Genomic DNA, 11,664 nt, shown 5'->3' with positions numbered 1-11,664 from the left:
TCACCTGTATAAGGAAGGAATTGGCCTAGATGCTCTAAGGTCTTTGCTAGGCCAGAAACCACTATTTGTTCTGTTTCAACATTTTGTAACCGCTTCGTTGTCCTGTATGCTGCAGGGAGGTAGTGTGTCGGGGACTGAACTCATTTTCCTTGCCAGGGCTCTGGAGCCCATGGGAGAGAGACAGTAGGGACCTTTCCGCCTGAGCCCAGCCTATATAGGCCTGTCCTTCAGACAGGGACCACAGAGGGGTCTGTCCATGGGCAGGACCATCAGAGGCAAAAGCAGCAGCAAAGGAGCCAGGTGGGAGGGGAGAAGCAAGGCCAAGGGTGAGAGGGGCCAGCGAGGACTCACCTGTGTCCTGCGTTTTGGACTTGGTAGGCCTGAGGCCCTTGTTGGCAGGAATCTTGCTGTACATACTCAAGCTGCCCTTGGTGAACTCTGGCAAGGTCTTCACCTTGGTTTGGGGCAGCAGATGGGGTTCCTGCAGTTCTAAGACTTGAGAAGACTTTGGGAGAAAAAGAGCAGAAGTCAGCAGAGTCCCAAGAAATGGGGAAGTACAGTCCATGAAATGTAATTCATGTAAATGTCACTTCCTCTGCTTCTGTCTCTACTTCCTTTTCAGGGCAGGGTCCCTTGGGACCCAGGTATTTTTGCTAGAAGCACATAAAATATTCCAGGCAAGGGAGAAGAGGGTCCGGGCGAGAGGTGAGGATAGGGTTGGGGACTGGAGACAGGTGTCCCTGGGATTCTCCACTGAGGGGCATGGTCAGTGTCCTTTAATTCTCTTGCTGAAGGGGAAAAAGCAAAGTGGAGATACCTCAGGCCAAGGTTTGGACCCAGAACCACGTCTGAGAGCCCAAAGGCCAGTGGTGTCTGCAGCGGGCCATGCCATGCAGAGCAAATGGCCCTGCTCCCCGCTCAGCATTGGAGGATACGGTGGCCCAGAGAGGAAAAGTTACTGGTTCAGGGGCAACAGCAGTGACTGGGCCTGAAGTCCCTCCCTCAGCAGCTGAGACTCGGGCTGAGGCCTCTCAATTCCTTGTGGTGTGCCCTTCCCAGCGCCGTCACCAGCCCGTGTTCCAGGTGTCCCACTCTAGCTCGTGTCCAGAAATGACTGCCCCACCCCCGCCACACACAGGAGCCCTTCCTCACTCAGGATTCACCCTGCAGCTTCCACGGCCTTCCTGCCACCACCCCCACGTACCAAATGCGAGTCACTCAAGACCCGGAAACAGTATGTGTGTTGCAGTGTCCCAAGTACTTTTTATCCGGCGCGGCCCTCCCACCGGTAGCCGAGCACAGCAGTCAGGTCTCCGCCTGTGTGGTCAGACCCGATCTCAAATCCCAGCCCCACCACGTGCTGGCCACGTGATCTCAGGTAAACCGCCTCACCCCTCTGAGCCTCTTGTTTTCTCAACTGCAAAAAGAATATATGCGTCCACCTCAGAGGTGCTGTGTGAACTGGTGGGACAGTGCGTGTCAGGACCTGCCACAGAGTAAGCTCCCGACAGGACGCAGCTAAGGAAAGAGCACTGTTGGTGACACCATCTCAGGTTTACTAGAGAGAACGCAGGTGCTTGGAGAAGGAGCTGCTTGCACAGGCTGCAGAGCGGGTGAACGGGACAGGACGCAAGCTGCTCTGCCCCTCGTCTGTGATCCCCACTGGTCCGTTCAGCAGGTCTCACGGGCCTTGGAGTCGGTGAGGCCCTGTCCCCACCAAACTCTCTAGCCAGAGAAAGCCACTCAAGTGACAAGACTAACTGCAAATGGCAATGTGCAGTAGAAGGAAGTACAGAAGAGGGGCAGGACTGTCCTTGCCGAAGGGGGAATCCAAGCCTCCCCAGGCTGCGGGCCTGCAGCGGGAAGGATGTTGCTGGCAGGCGGCCTAGTCAGCCGAGTCCTGGCTCCCTGAGGGAGCTTTTCAGGCTGCAGCAGGGACCGCAGAATGGGTGGCGGGAGACGGGCCCGGAAGGTGACACTGGAGTCGGCTTATAAAGAACCCTGGATGCCCGTTAAGAGGTTTGCATTATCCTCCAGCAATGGGAAGTGACAGAATGTTCTAGACAATGGAGCCAAGGCCATCAGTGACCAGGGAAGGATTTAGAAGGCCGTCCTGACAGCTCTGAGAGGCAGTTCAGGTGAAAAACGATGCAGCTTGAACTGAGGAGTGACAGCAGGGGTAGCAGAGAGGAAGAGCACACAAACCTGGAGTGTTTATGCTCAAGTTCAGGCCTCCCACTTTCTAACTGGGACCCTGGGCGAGTCTCGGGGTCTTTCTGTCCTCTTTTCTCAGTCATACAATGTGGATAATCACACCAACCTCAGGATCATGAGGATCAAGTAAGAGTAACAGGTACAAAGCATGCCAGTTTACAAACTGCAAGCTCCACCCGATGGCAAGAGAAATATGACAATGATCCCGACAGGTGGCCCCTCCCTGCCCACTTCTGTTATATGGTACCTTGACACCTCCATGGTCGCTGCTCTGTGTCCTCTGCCTGCTGAGGCCCTGACTTTTGGGAGGTCTGGGCGGGGGGCGTTGGATCCCACAGGCTGGTAACTTCCGAAGGTGATAGTAGAAGGCGTCCGTCAGCTCCTCCACTGTGGCCACAGGGAGGGGCCCAGCTGGCCAGCCTGGCTGCCCCTCAACCACCACGACAGTCAGGTCCAGCCACCGGGGAGGGATCTCGAAGCACGTGCCAGGCTCAGAGTCCGGGCTCACCACCAGGAAGGGTTCTGTGATCTTCTCCTCCAGCTGCAGGCCGGGGAAAGAGGCCAGGGGGTCAGTGGGGTGGCTGGTGTCCTTGGCCACCACCTTGACCTCACAAGGCAGTGGGAACTGGGCAGTCAGATCTGACAGGCTGTAGCGCCGGCTGTCGCTCATCTCCTCCACAAAGCTGCCGGGGAAGTAGAGGGGCAGCACGACCTGCTCTTGGCACTCGGCCTCCTCGTCACAGTCTTTCTCCCCAGTCTGGTCACTCAGCCGCTGGCATACCAAGACATCCGTGTCCCTGCCTTGGGCCCCGTGGGTCTGGCCAGACTTCAACACCTCCAGCCGGTCGCCCACAGACAGAGACGTGAACTCAGGGTTCTCCTCCGTCTCACCCTCGCAGTCTTTTGTGGCCACCACCCGGAGCGGCTGGCCGGGCTGGAAAGCACCCAGGAGGTCGTAGACCGTGGGGAACTCCCTTGGCCGCCGCCGCAGCTTGCCCCCGTAGGCCCCCGAGACCATGAAGCGTCTGGGCACCTTCCGGCCCTTGCTTGAGGCCAGGAGCCGCCAGGGTGGCGAGGCCAGCCCGTGGATGCAGAGCCTCTGGCCTTTGTGCAAGGACCTCACCCACGGGCCGAGGAAGATGGGGGGCCCCTCTGGAACTTCTAGGATCTCCACAAACAGGGGGTAGGGGCCTCCCTGGGCCAGGACCTCGCTCAGCAGCAGTGGTTTGATGAAGTGGATGTGCTGGGAGGAGGCAGTGACATCCTCCACGTCGACCTCCAGGGTGGAGGGGATCCTGACGACGGTCCTGCGCACTGTGGAGGGGAGCCGTTCAGGGGTGCCCCGCTCGCCCCCCAGCGGGGGCTGCCCACCCCAGCCACAGAGCCTCGGTCTGTGCTTGCCGGCTTCTTTCCTTTCCTACCAGAGTTTTCCTACTGTACCAGATTCCTCACCCACTCTTTTCCTTCAACCCTTTTTTCTAGAGACAGAATCTCACTCTGTCACCCTAGGTAGAGTACAATGGCATCACCGTAGCTCACTGCAACCTCCAACTTCTGGGCTCAAGCAATCCTCCTGCCTCAGCCTCCCAAGTAGCTGGGACTGCAGGTGCCAGCAGGTACCATGACACCCAGCTAATTTTTCTGTTTTGTAGAGAAGGGATCTTGCTCTTGCTCAGGCTGGTCTCGAATTCATGAGCTCAAGGGATCCTCCTGCTTCAGCCTTCCAGATTGCTAGGATTATAGGCGTGAGCCACCTCACCTGGCCCCTTCAACCTTTTTTAAAAAAATGTTTCTAAACATTTGTAAAATATAACAGTATAACGCACTCGCATAAGCCCATCGCCCAGTTGCACCATCTAACTCTCGGCTCACCTACTTCCATCCACACCTCCAGCCACTCCCCTCCACAGGATTATTCTGAATCGGAATAATCACACATGTGACTATTGCAGTGTGGATTGCTAAAAGAGGGGATAACTTATCAATAAAAAATTTTTAAAAGAATAACCACAATGCACTTACTGTATCTAAATAGTTATTTGATAATTCCTTAATATCAAATATCCAATCAGTTCAACCACTTTTTAAATTTTAATTTAGCTTCGAATGTAATTTTACTGGCTGCCTTTCCAAATGCTTTCTGGATTTAAATAGAGAAATAAAATCAAATTGAGAAAAACACTGACTAAATGACCTTGGGCAGCTTATTTCCTCTCTGGACATTGATAAGTATCCTGATGTAGCAACTCAGGAGGTGGCTCTGTAAGACTTTGAGGAGAACCAGCCCATCCACTGTGTGGTTTGATCCACACCACATGGAAGGCAGGGCAGGGAATAGTCTCCCCATTTTACAGATGAGAACACTGAGGCTTACAGGGACGGTGACTTCCCCCAGGTCACATTGTTGGAAATTTTGCTCTGTGCCAACTAAGCTGATAAATGGTTGAAGCTAGTAGCTGGGCACACAGGGGTCCTTACACTGTCCTGCTTTTGTCTTCTAAGTGGTGTACAGATATCTGCACTGCCCCATTGTCCAGGGCAGCCGCCGAAGCCCTGCCCACCATTAAAACCTCTGGCCCCCTAGATTGTAGTATATCACTACCATTTCCCACCAAAATGGTCCAGACCTCCCTGGGAAAGAGCTAACCAGTTTCTGGGGTGGAAACGTTCACGATGAGCCTGAAACGTTTCATACTCGTAAGCAAGAAAATCTGCTCAACACCACACAGGTAGGTCAAAAGGGTTCAGGAACCAACTTAAAAAGGAGGCTCCCACTAGCCAAAGCTGAGATCATTTGAGCAGCAATAAAAATAACTTTATCCTGGCCGGGCGCTGTGGCTCACGCCTGTAATCCTAGCTCTTGGGAGGCCGAGGCGGGCGGATTGCTCGAGGTCAGGAGTTCAAAACCAGCCTGAGCAAGAGCGAGACCCCGTCTCTACTATAAATAGAAAGAAATTAATTGGCCAACTGATATATATATAAAAAATTAGCTGGGCATGGTGGCGCATGCCTGTAGTCCCAGCTACCCGGGAGGCTGAGGCAGAAGGATCACTCGAGCCCAGGAGTTTGAGGTTGCTGTGAGCGAGGCTGACGCCACGGCACTCACTCTAGCCTGGGCAACAAAGCGAGACTCTGTCTCAAAAAAAAAAAAAAAAAAAAATAACTTTATCCTGTCACAGAGGTGTCAGGAAAAAGAAAAAAAAAAACAGTAGTAACTTCAGTGTATATACTGGCAAGCCAGCTGGAATTCGAGGCTATCCTCGGGAATGGGGGTGTTTTCCATCAATCAGAGCAGCTGCCCGGGCGCCCCTCTCTCCCTCCCCACCAGCCTCACCCACCTGCCCAGCAACTCACTGTGCATGATGGCTTGGATCTCATAGTGGGGCCTCAGGACCAGGAAGTGCCAGGGCAGCGTGGGACAGGTGAGGACGAGGTCCTCCAGGGCCGGGTCCTGCAGGACCTGGAGCAGGGTCTGAGGGGCACTGGGCTCCCACGTCCAGAAGGGCCCCTTCTGGGATAGGGGCAGGTGTAGGATGACTTGCTGGTGTCCCGATCCCAGGACACAGCGGGCACAGCGGGTCCTGAGGTGCATTTCCACAGCCTCGAAAACAAGGAGCTGGTCCTCAGTCACCACCCTGGCCTCCGTGATGATCCTGTGTGTGGACGTGAAGTAAATGGGCAGCTGCTTGGAGCGCCAAGTTGCAGCAGAGACCAGCTCCTCCAGGGTTTTGTAGCTCTGGGGGCTGGTGAGGGCGGTGAAGTAGCCTGTGGGGGACAGCAGAGGGTGGGAGAGTCACTGTGGGCATCAGGGTGGGGCAGGTCTTGGCTGGGTCGAGACCCTGGGCTGGCCCTGCAGATAACCCGGCCAGAGTCCCCAGGACCGGTGTCAAGAGTGGGCTTGCATCTGGACATCTGCACCACAGGGCTGGGGCACAGAGGGCAGAAGGTGACAGTGTGTGAATGGTCAGTGAAGAGCAGGGGGTGGGCAGGGACCAGAAACATGGAGAGCAGAAGAGGGCTACATAACCCAACAGGCACCCCTGACCCGCACATTTCCTACCTCCTGATCCCCAGCTGCCTCTAATGTCATCTGTTTACCATTCCCTCCAGAGGCCTGGCCACTGCTCCAGTCCCACGCATCCAGAACCTGTCGTCCCCACCCTGGGGCCACGCCCTGTCTCTCCCAAACTAGAAGCCCTGGAGCTACTGGGCGAAGCCCCCTCTGACCACCCCCCTCACCCCTGCATCCCTCCGCCAACACTGGCTGTCCAGCTGCTCCCACGTTTCCTGCCCCAAACCCACAACCTAGGTCTCATCAAGGGGACACCCGCAAACCCAGGCTGAGGGACGTTCTGCAAAAACTGGTCTGGACTCTCCAAAAGGTCAAGACAAAGAAAGGCTGAGCGGCTGTTCTGGCGAGAAGGAGGAGAAAGAAATAGGACAAGTGAATATGATGCACGATCTGGGACTGGAATCTGGGGCTGGATTCTGGATTGAGGGGAAAACTGCTATAAAGAACATTATTAGGACAAAGGGTAAAATTCAAATATAAGCTTCAGATTAGACAATAGTATTGTACCAAAATTAAATTTCCTAAATTTGGTCATTGAACTATAGTTTTGTGAGTGACTGCCCTAGGTTTTAGAAGATACACACTAGAGTATTTAGGATTCATATTTAGTTGTAAAGGGGTGTCATGTCTACAATTTGCTCTCAGATTATTCAGAAAAAAATCTATCCATATGTACACATATAGCAACATAGCCATATATACTATGTGTGTAGAGAGGGAGAACAAATGTAACAAATGTTCAACAATTGATGCATCTGGATAAAAGAACAGAAGATCGAGCAAGTCTTCTGTAAATTTGATTATTTCAAAAGAAAAACTGGCCAGGTGTGGTGGCTCACACCTGTAATCCTAGCATTCTGGGAGGCTGAGCTGGGCGCATCATTTGAGTTCAAGAGATTCGAGACCAGCCTGATCAAGAGAGAGACCCCATCTCTACTAAAAATAGAAAGAAATTAATTGGCCAACTAATATATAGAGAAAAAATTAGCCGGGCATGGTGGCGCATGCCTGTAGTCCCAGCTACTCGGGAGGCTGAGGCAGCAGGATTGCTTGAGCCCAGGAGTTTGAGGTTGCTGTGAGCTAGGCTGATGCCACAGCACTCACTCTAGCCTGGGCAACAACTCGAGACTCTGTCTCGGGAAAAAAAAAAAAAAATTAGCTGGACAATTAAAAATATATAGAAAAAATTAGCCGGGCATGGTGGCGCATGCCTATAGTCCCAGCTACTCGGGAGGCTGAGGCAGGAGGATTGCTTGAGCCCAGGAGTTTGTAGTTGCTGTGAGTAGGCTCACACCACGGCACTCTAGCCCAGGCAACAAAGTGAGACTCTGTCTCAAAAAAAAAAAAAGAAAAACCTCAAAATACATCACTTCCCTATTAAAAACCCTCATTGGGGCTGGGTGCAGTGGCTCATGCCTATAACCGTAGCACTCTGGGAGGCCAAGGCGGGAGGATTACTTGAGCTCAGGAGTTTGAGACCAACCTGAGCAAAAGCGAGACCTCTTCTCTTCTAAATATAGAAAAATTAGCCGGGCATGGTGGTGCATGCCTGTAGTCCCACCTACTCAGGAGGCTGAGGCAGGAGGATTGCTTGAGCCCAGGAATCTGAGGTTGCTGTGAGCTAGGCTGATGCCACGGCACTCTAGCCCAGGCGACAGAGTGAGACTCTGTCTCCAAAAAAAAAAAAGGCCAGGCGCGGTGGCTCACGCCTGTAATCCTAGCACTCTGGGAGGCTGAGGTGGGCAGATTGCTCCAGGTCAGGATTTCGAAACCAGCCTGAGCAAGAGCAAGACCCCATCTCTACTATAAATAGAAATTAATTGGCCAACTAATATATATAAAAAAAATTAGCCGGGCATGGTGGCGCATGCCTGTAGTCCCAGCTACTCAGGAGGCTGAGGCAGAAGGATCCCTTCAGCCCAGGAGTTTGAGGTTGCTGTGAGCTAGGCTGGAGCCACGGCACTCACTCTAGCCGGGACAACAATGCGAGACTCTGTCTCAAAAAAAAAAAAAAAAAAAATGTCAAAAAAAGCCATCCCAGTCCCCATCTAACTCATTTACTCCTCACATCAAGCCTAATTCCCGCCATTACAGAGGAGGAAGCTGAGGCCCAGGGAGGTGCCGGGAACTTGCTCAAGGCCACAGAGAGTAGCCGGCAGAGGAGCTGGGGTTCATATGCAGGCTGCTGGCTTCAGGATCCAGGCCCGTGGGCCACCTCCTGTGATAGCTGAGCTCCTTGGGGTTTCACCAGCACCACATGTGTGCATGCTACTCCCTCTCGCTGAGATCTTTCCTGTGACTCAGGAGCTGCCTCCAGGAAGCCTTCACAAACTGCTGGAGCAGATTCCTCTTGCCCAGAGCCATCTCTAAAGCTCATGCCTGCTTCTACTATGGCTCTCTCGCTGCCAGCCTGGAAGCTCCCTGCTGGAGAGGGCTGCGCCTGGTTCATCCTGAGCCCCCCGCCCCCACGGTCCAGCCCCCCACCCCCAAGGCTTAGCACACATGGGTGTCTGCAGATGTTTGGTGAGTGAATGTGTGAACGAACACAGAGACAGGCGCCTGGACAAAGACCTGGAGCAGGCAGATGTGATCAGAGAGACAGACAGGGAGAGGGTGTGACCGCATCAGGCTCGGCATTGTCAGACCACTCTGAGGACATCCCCAGCCTTGAGGCTGGGTCCTGGTGGATGTGACAGCCTCCAGTGCAAACCCAGAGGGGGGGGAGTGAGTGTTGGGGTTGGCAAGCCCACAAGTGGCCCACAGGGGCGTGGAGGGTGCCAGGGCATGTGGGGCATCGGAGGGGCCCACCTTACCCTGGAAGTTGGGGGCGAGCTCCATGGTCTGACCCGTGCCCGGGTTCTCGCAGACCACCTTCTGGAGGTGAACCTGGGTAACCTTGATCAGGTCCCCTGTGGAGAGGCAGCATTCATTCCCACAGATCTCGTAGACAGAGCCTGCAGAGACATGGACTCAGTTTCCCTATTGGGCAAGGGCCAAGTGCTGGGCAGCCTGTGTCCTGTGCCCAGCACACTGTGCTCTGCCACACCTTTGCACACTTTGTTCCTGCTGCCCGGAACGCCCTTCCTCATCTTTCCCTGCCTGGGGTCCACCGGCTCAGCTGTCCTCAGCCGTCCCTACGCCCCCTGTTGTGCACTTCTCTGGCCTTTCTCGCTTCCCAAGCCTCATAAACTTCGCTCACAGCTGGGGCAGATCCATCTCGACATCACTGCAGCCAGCACAGGGCTTGGCGTCTGAGCATTTGCTAAATCCACAAATGAGCAAATAACCCAGTGATTCCCAACTTCCTTACTGTACAGCTACGGAGTCAGGCTTGGAGAGGGTCAGTGGCTCCCTGCAGGTCACCCTGAGCCAGGGTGGGTACCCAGCCCTCCTAACTCCTTGCTTTCTTCTTCAGATGAGTCGTTTTTAAAGGCAACACAGGAGAGAATGTGGGGGCCCTGGCAGGGTGAGACCCAGGGGCCAAGGCTCAGCAGCTGCGCGTCGCGGAGGAAAGCGCTGAAGCAGTGTGGAGGACGCAGGCACGCAGCGAAGATCTCGCGCACACAGTGCACAGGCCCTCCATCCCGCGGCGGAGGACAGGGGACGGCAGGGGATGGGGCCTTGAGGCCACCAGACACCCCACAGGCAGCCCCAGCAGAGCCCTTCACATCAGCCCCAGGAAACTGATGGAGGCCTTCTCCCCAGGACAGTGCCCATGGGTCATAAAACACAGTTCTGTCTGCATCGGGCGTGGGCCTCCCAGACTTGGGAGAGCCACAGCTGCGGTGCTATATATACCAGGCGCCGTGCTGAGCCTGCAGATGCATCAGTGCATTTAAGACCCATGACTGCCCTTAGGTAGGCGGCAGTTTCGATTTCCTAAATAATGAAACTCGGCCTGGAGAAGTTGAGTGGGTCGCCCACAAGGACTGGGTAATCATATGCACTTAACCACTGGGACAACCGTTTCTGAGTGTCCTGCCCACCACGGCCCCCACCGGCATGGCCATTTGCCCTCCACTCTCTCCATCTGCACACCCATGCCCGGTCAAGTACCTTCTGGTCACCATCACCCTGACTTCCACCACCCACCCCGGCTCAGGCAGGGTGAGGAAACTCTGGTATTGTGACACCGGCAGGCAAGGGACGGCAGGCAAGGGACGTCTGGGCTTGGAGGGGCTTGCGCCTGCGCTGGGGGAAGAACGAGGAGATCCCGGCGCCTGCCTGCAGGAAGCCCCCAGAAGTAGAGCCAGAATTTGAACCCAGATCTGTCAGATTCTTAACTGGGAGGTGGGGGCCCCTCCTTCTCTGCGGGTGTCTCAGCCTTGGTCTAGGACCCCGCCTGGGACCCCAACACTTTGCTGGAAGCTGCCATGGCAGAGCAAGTTTTCCTCCAGCGGGAAGCAAGGCAGGGCAGGGCCCTCATGCCTAAGTCTGCTCTAAGGAAGGAACCTGCACCCCTGCCGGCAGCTCCCACTTCCCTCTCTCCGCCACCGCCTCCCCGCCCTGACCGTCCCCACTCCCCAGAGAGCAGTCCCGGCACCCGCCCCTGCGCTGCCGTCCTCTCCCTTCCGCGACCTGTCAAGCCCTCTTGCTCTCTGGGGCAATAACCGGTGACTGTGGCCTTGCCGTGTACCCGCCCCTGTGAACCAGGGGGCGGTGGGCAGGAGCAGCTGTGCCAGTGCGCAAGGAACAGAGAGCCGGGAAGGCTTCCCGGAGGAAGAGCCATTTAAGCTGAGAACTGAAGAGCTGATCAGGTCGAGGCTGCCCATGGGCCGGCAGAGGGCCAAGGTGGGACGAGGGACTGAAGGCAGGCAGTGTAGACAAGGGTCGTGGGGAGCAGTGGGAGGGCACAGAGATGGGAAGACAGCTCTGGCACTTGAGAATCAAGAGACGGCAGCGATCAAGAGCGCCCCACGGCCGCGCCGCCCGCACAGGCGGAGATCCATCCGTGCGCACGCGGTTCCACCCGGCTGCGCTCGGGGGCAGCCACCTTCCGCGCCCGAACTCACCGACCTCGCGCCACCCCCCTTGGGGCAGGTCAGCGATCCCCCATCCCACGGAAGCACACGCCGAGGTCCAGAGGGGTAGAGGTGGCCCCAAATCTCAGCTTGGCCAGTGGTGGCTTCGGGATCTGAACCCGGCGCGCAGTCCCCCCCGGTTTCCAACGCCCCGCAGCCCCTCTACCCGCGCCCCACCCCTGGGGAGAGCCCGGCCGCTGCGGGGCGCGCTCGCACGGGGCCCGGCCCCGACTCACCCTCGAAGTAGACCCCGGAGCAGACCCGCAGCACGCGCGGGAGGGAGGCGGGGTCCAGGGCGCGCACGAAGGCCTGCAGCGGCACGGCCTCCATGGTCCCGCCGCTCGCAGTGCGCAGACT

General features: G+C 55.9%; 1 protein-coding gene across 4 annotated transcripts in view; it reads right to left on the bottom strand.

The window, feature by feature from the left end:
- Nucleotides 1-11,664, bottom strand: part of THEMIS2 (thymocyte selection associated family member 2) — a 15,414-nt gene extending 3,750 nt beyond the window's left edge. For 2 of the 4 annotated variants that reach the window (XR_012913667.1, XM_075995615.1), the window contains exons 1-5: nucleotides 11,544-11,664; nucleotides 9,100-9,240; nucleotides 5,569-5,979; nucleotides 2,462-3,528; nucleotides 352-505 (exon numbers count right to left, since the gene is read on the bottom strand). Coding sequence is in view for 3 of the 4 variants with exons in the window: in XM_075995615.1 (XP_075851730.1) it covers nucleotides 352-505; nucleotides 2,462-3,528; nucleotides 5,569-5,979; nucleotides 9,100-9,240; nucleotides 11,544-11,637 (1,867 nt within the window). In the remaining variant the exon portion in view is untranslated. The remainder of the gene's footprint in view (nucleotides 1-351; nucleotides 506-2,461; nucleotides 3,529-5,568; nucleotides 5,980-9,099; nucleotides 9,241-11,543) is intronic. The other 2 variants (XM_075995624.1, XM_075995622.1) reach the window with 2 other exon arrangements.

Source organism: Microcebus murinus, chromosome 2 (genome assembly GCF_040939455.1).
Source record: "Microcebus murinus isolate Inina chromosome 2, M.murinus_Inina_mat1.0, whole genome shotgun sequence".
In the NCBI taxonomy this organism is placed as follows: domain Eukaryota; kingdom Metazoa; phylum Chordata; class Mammalia; order Primates; family Cheirogaleidae; genus Microcebus; species Microcebus murinus.
This window is presented reverse-complemented; position numbering and strand designations above follow the sequence as displayed.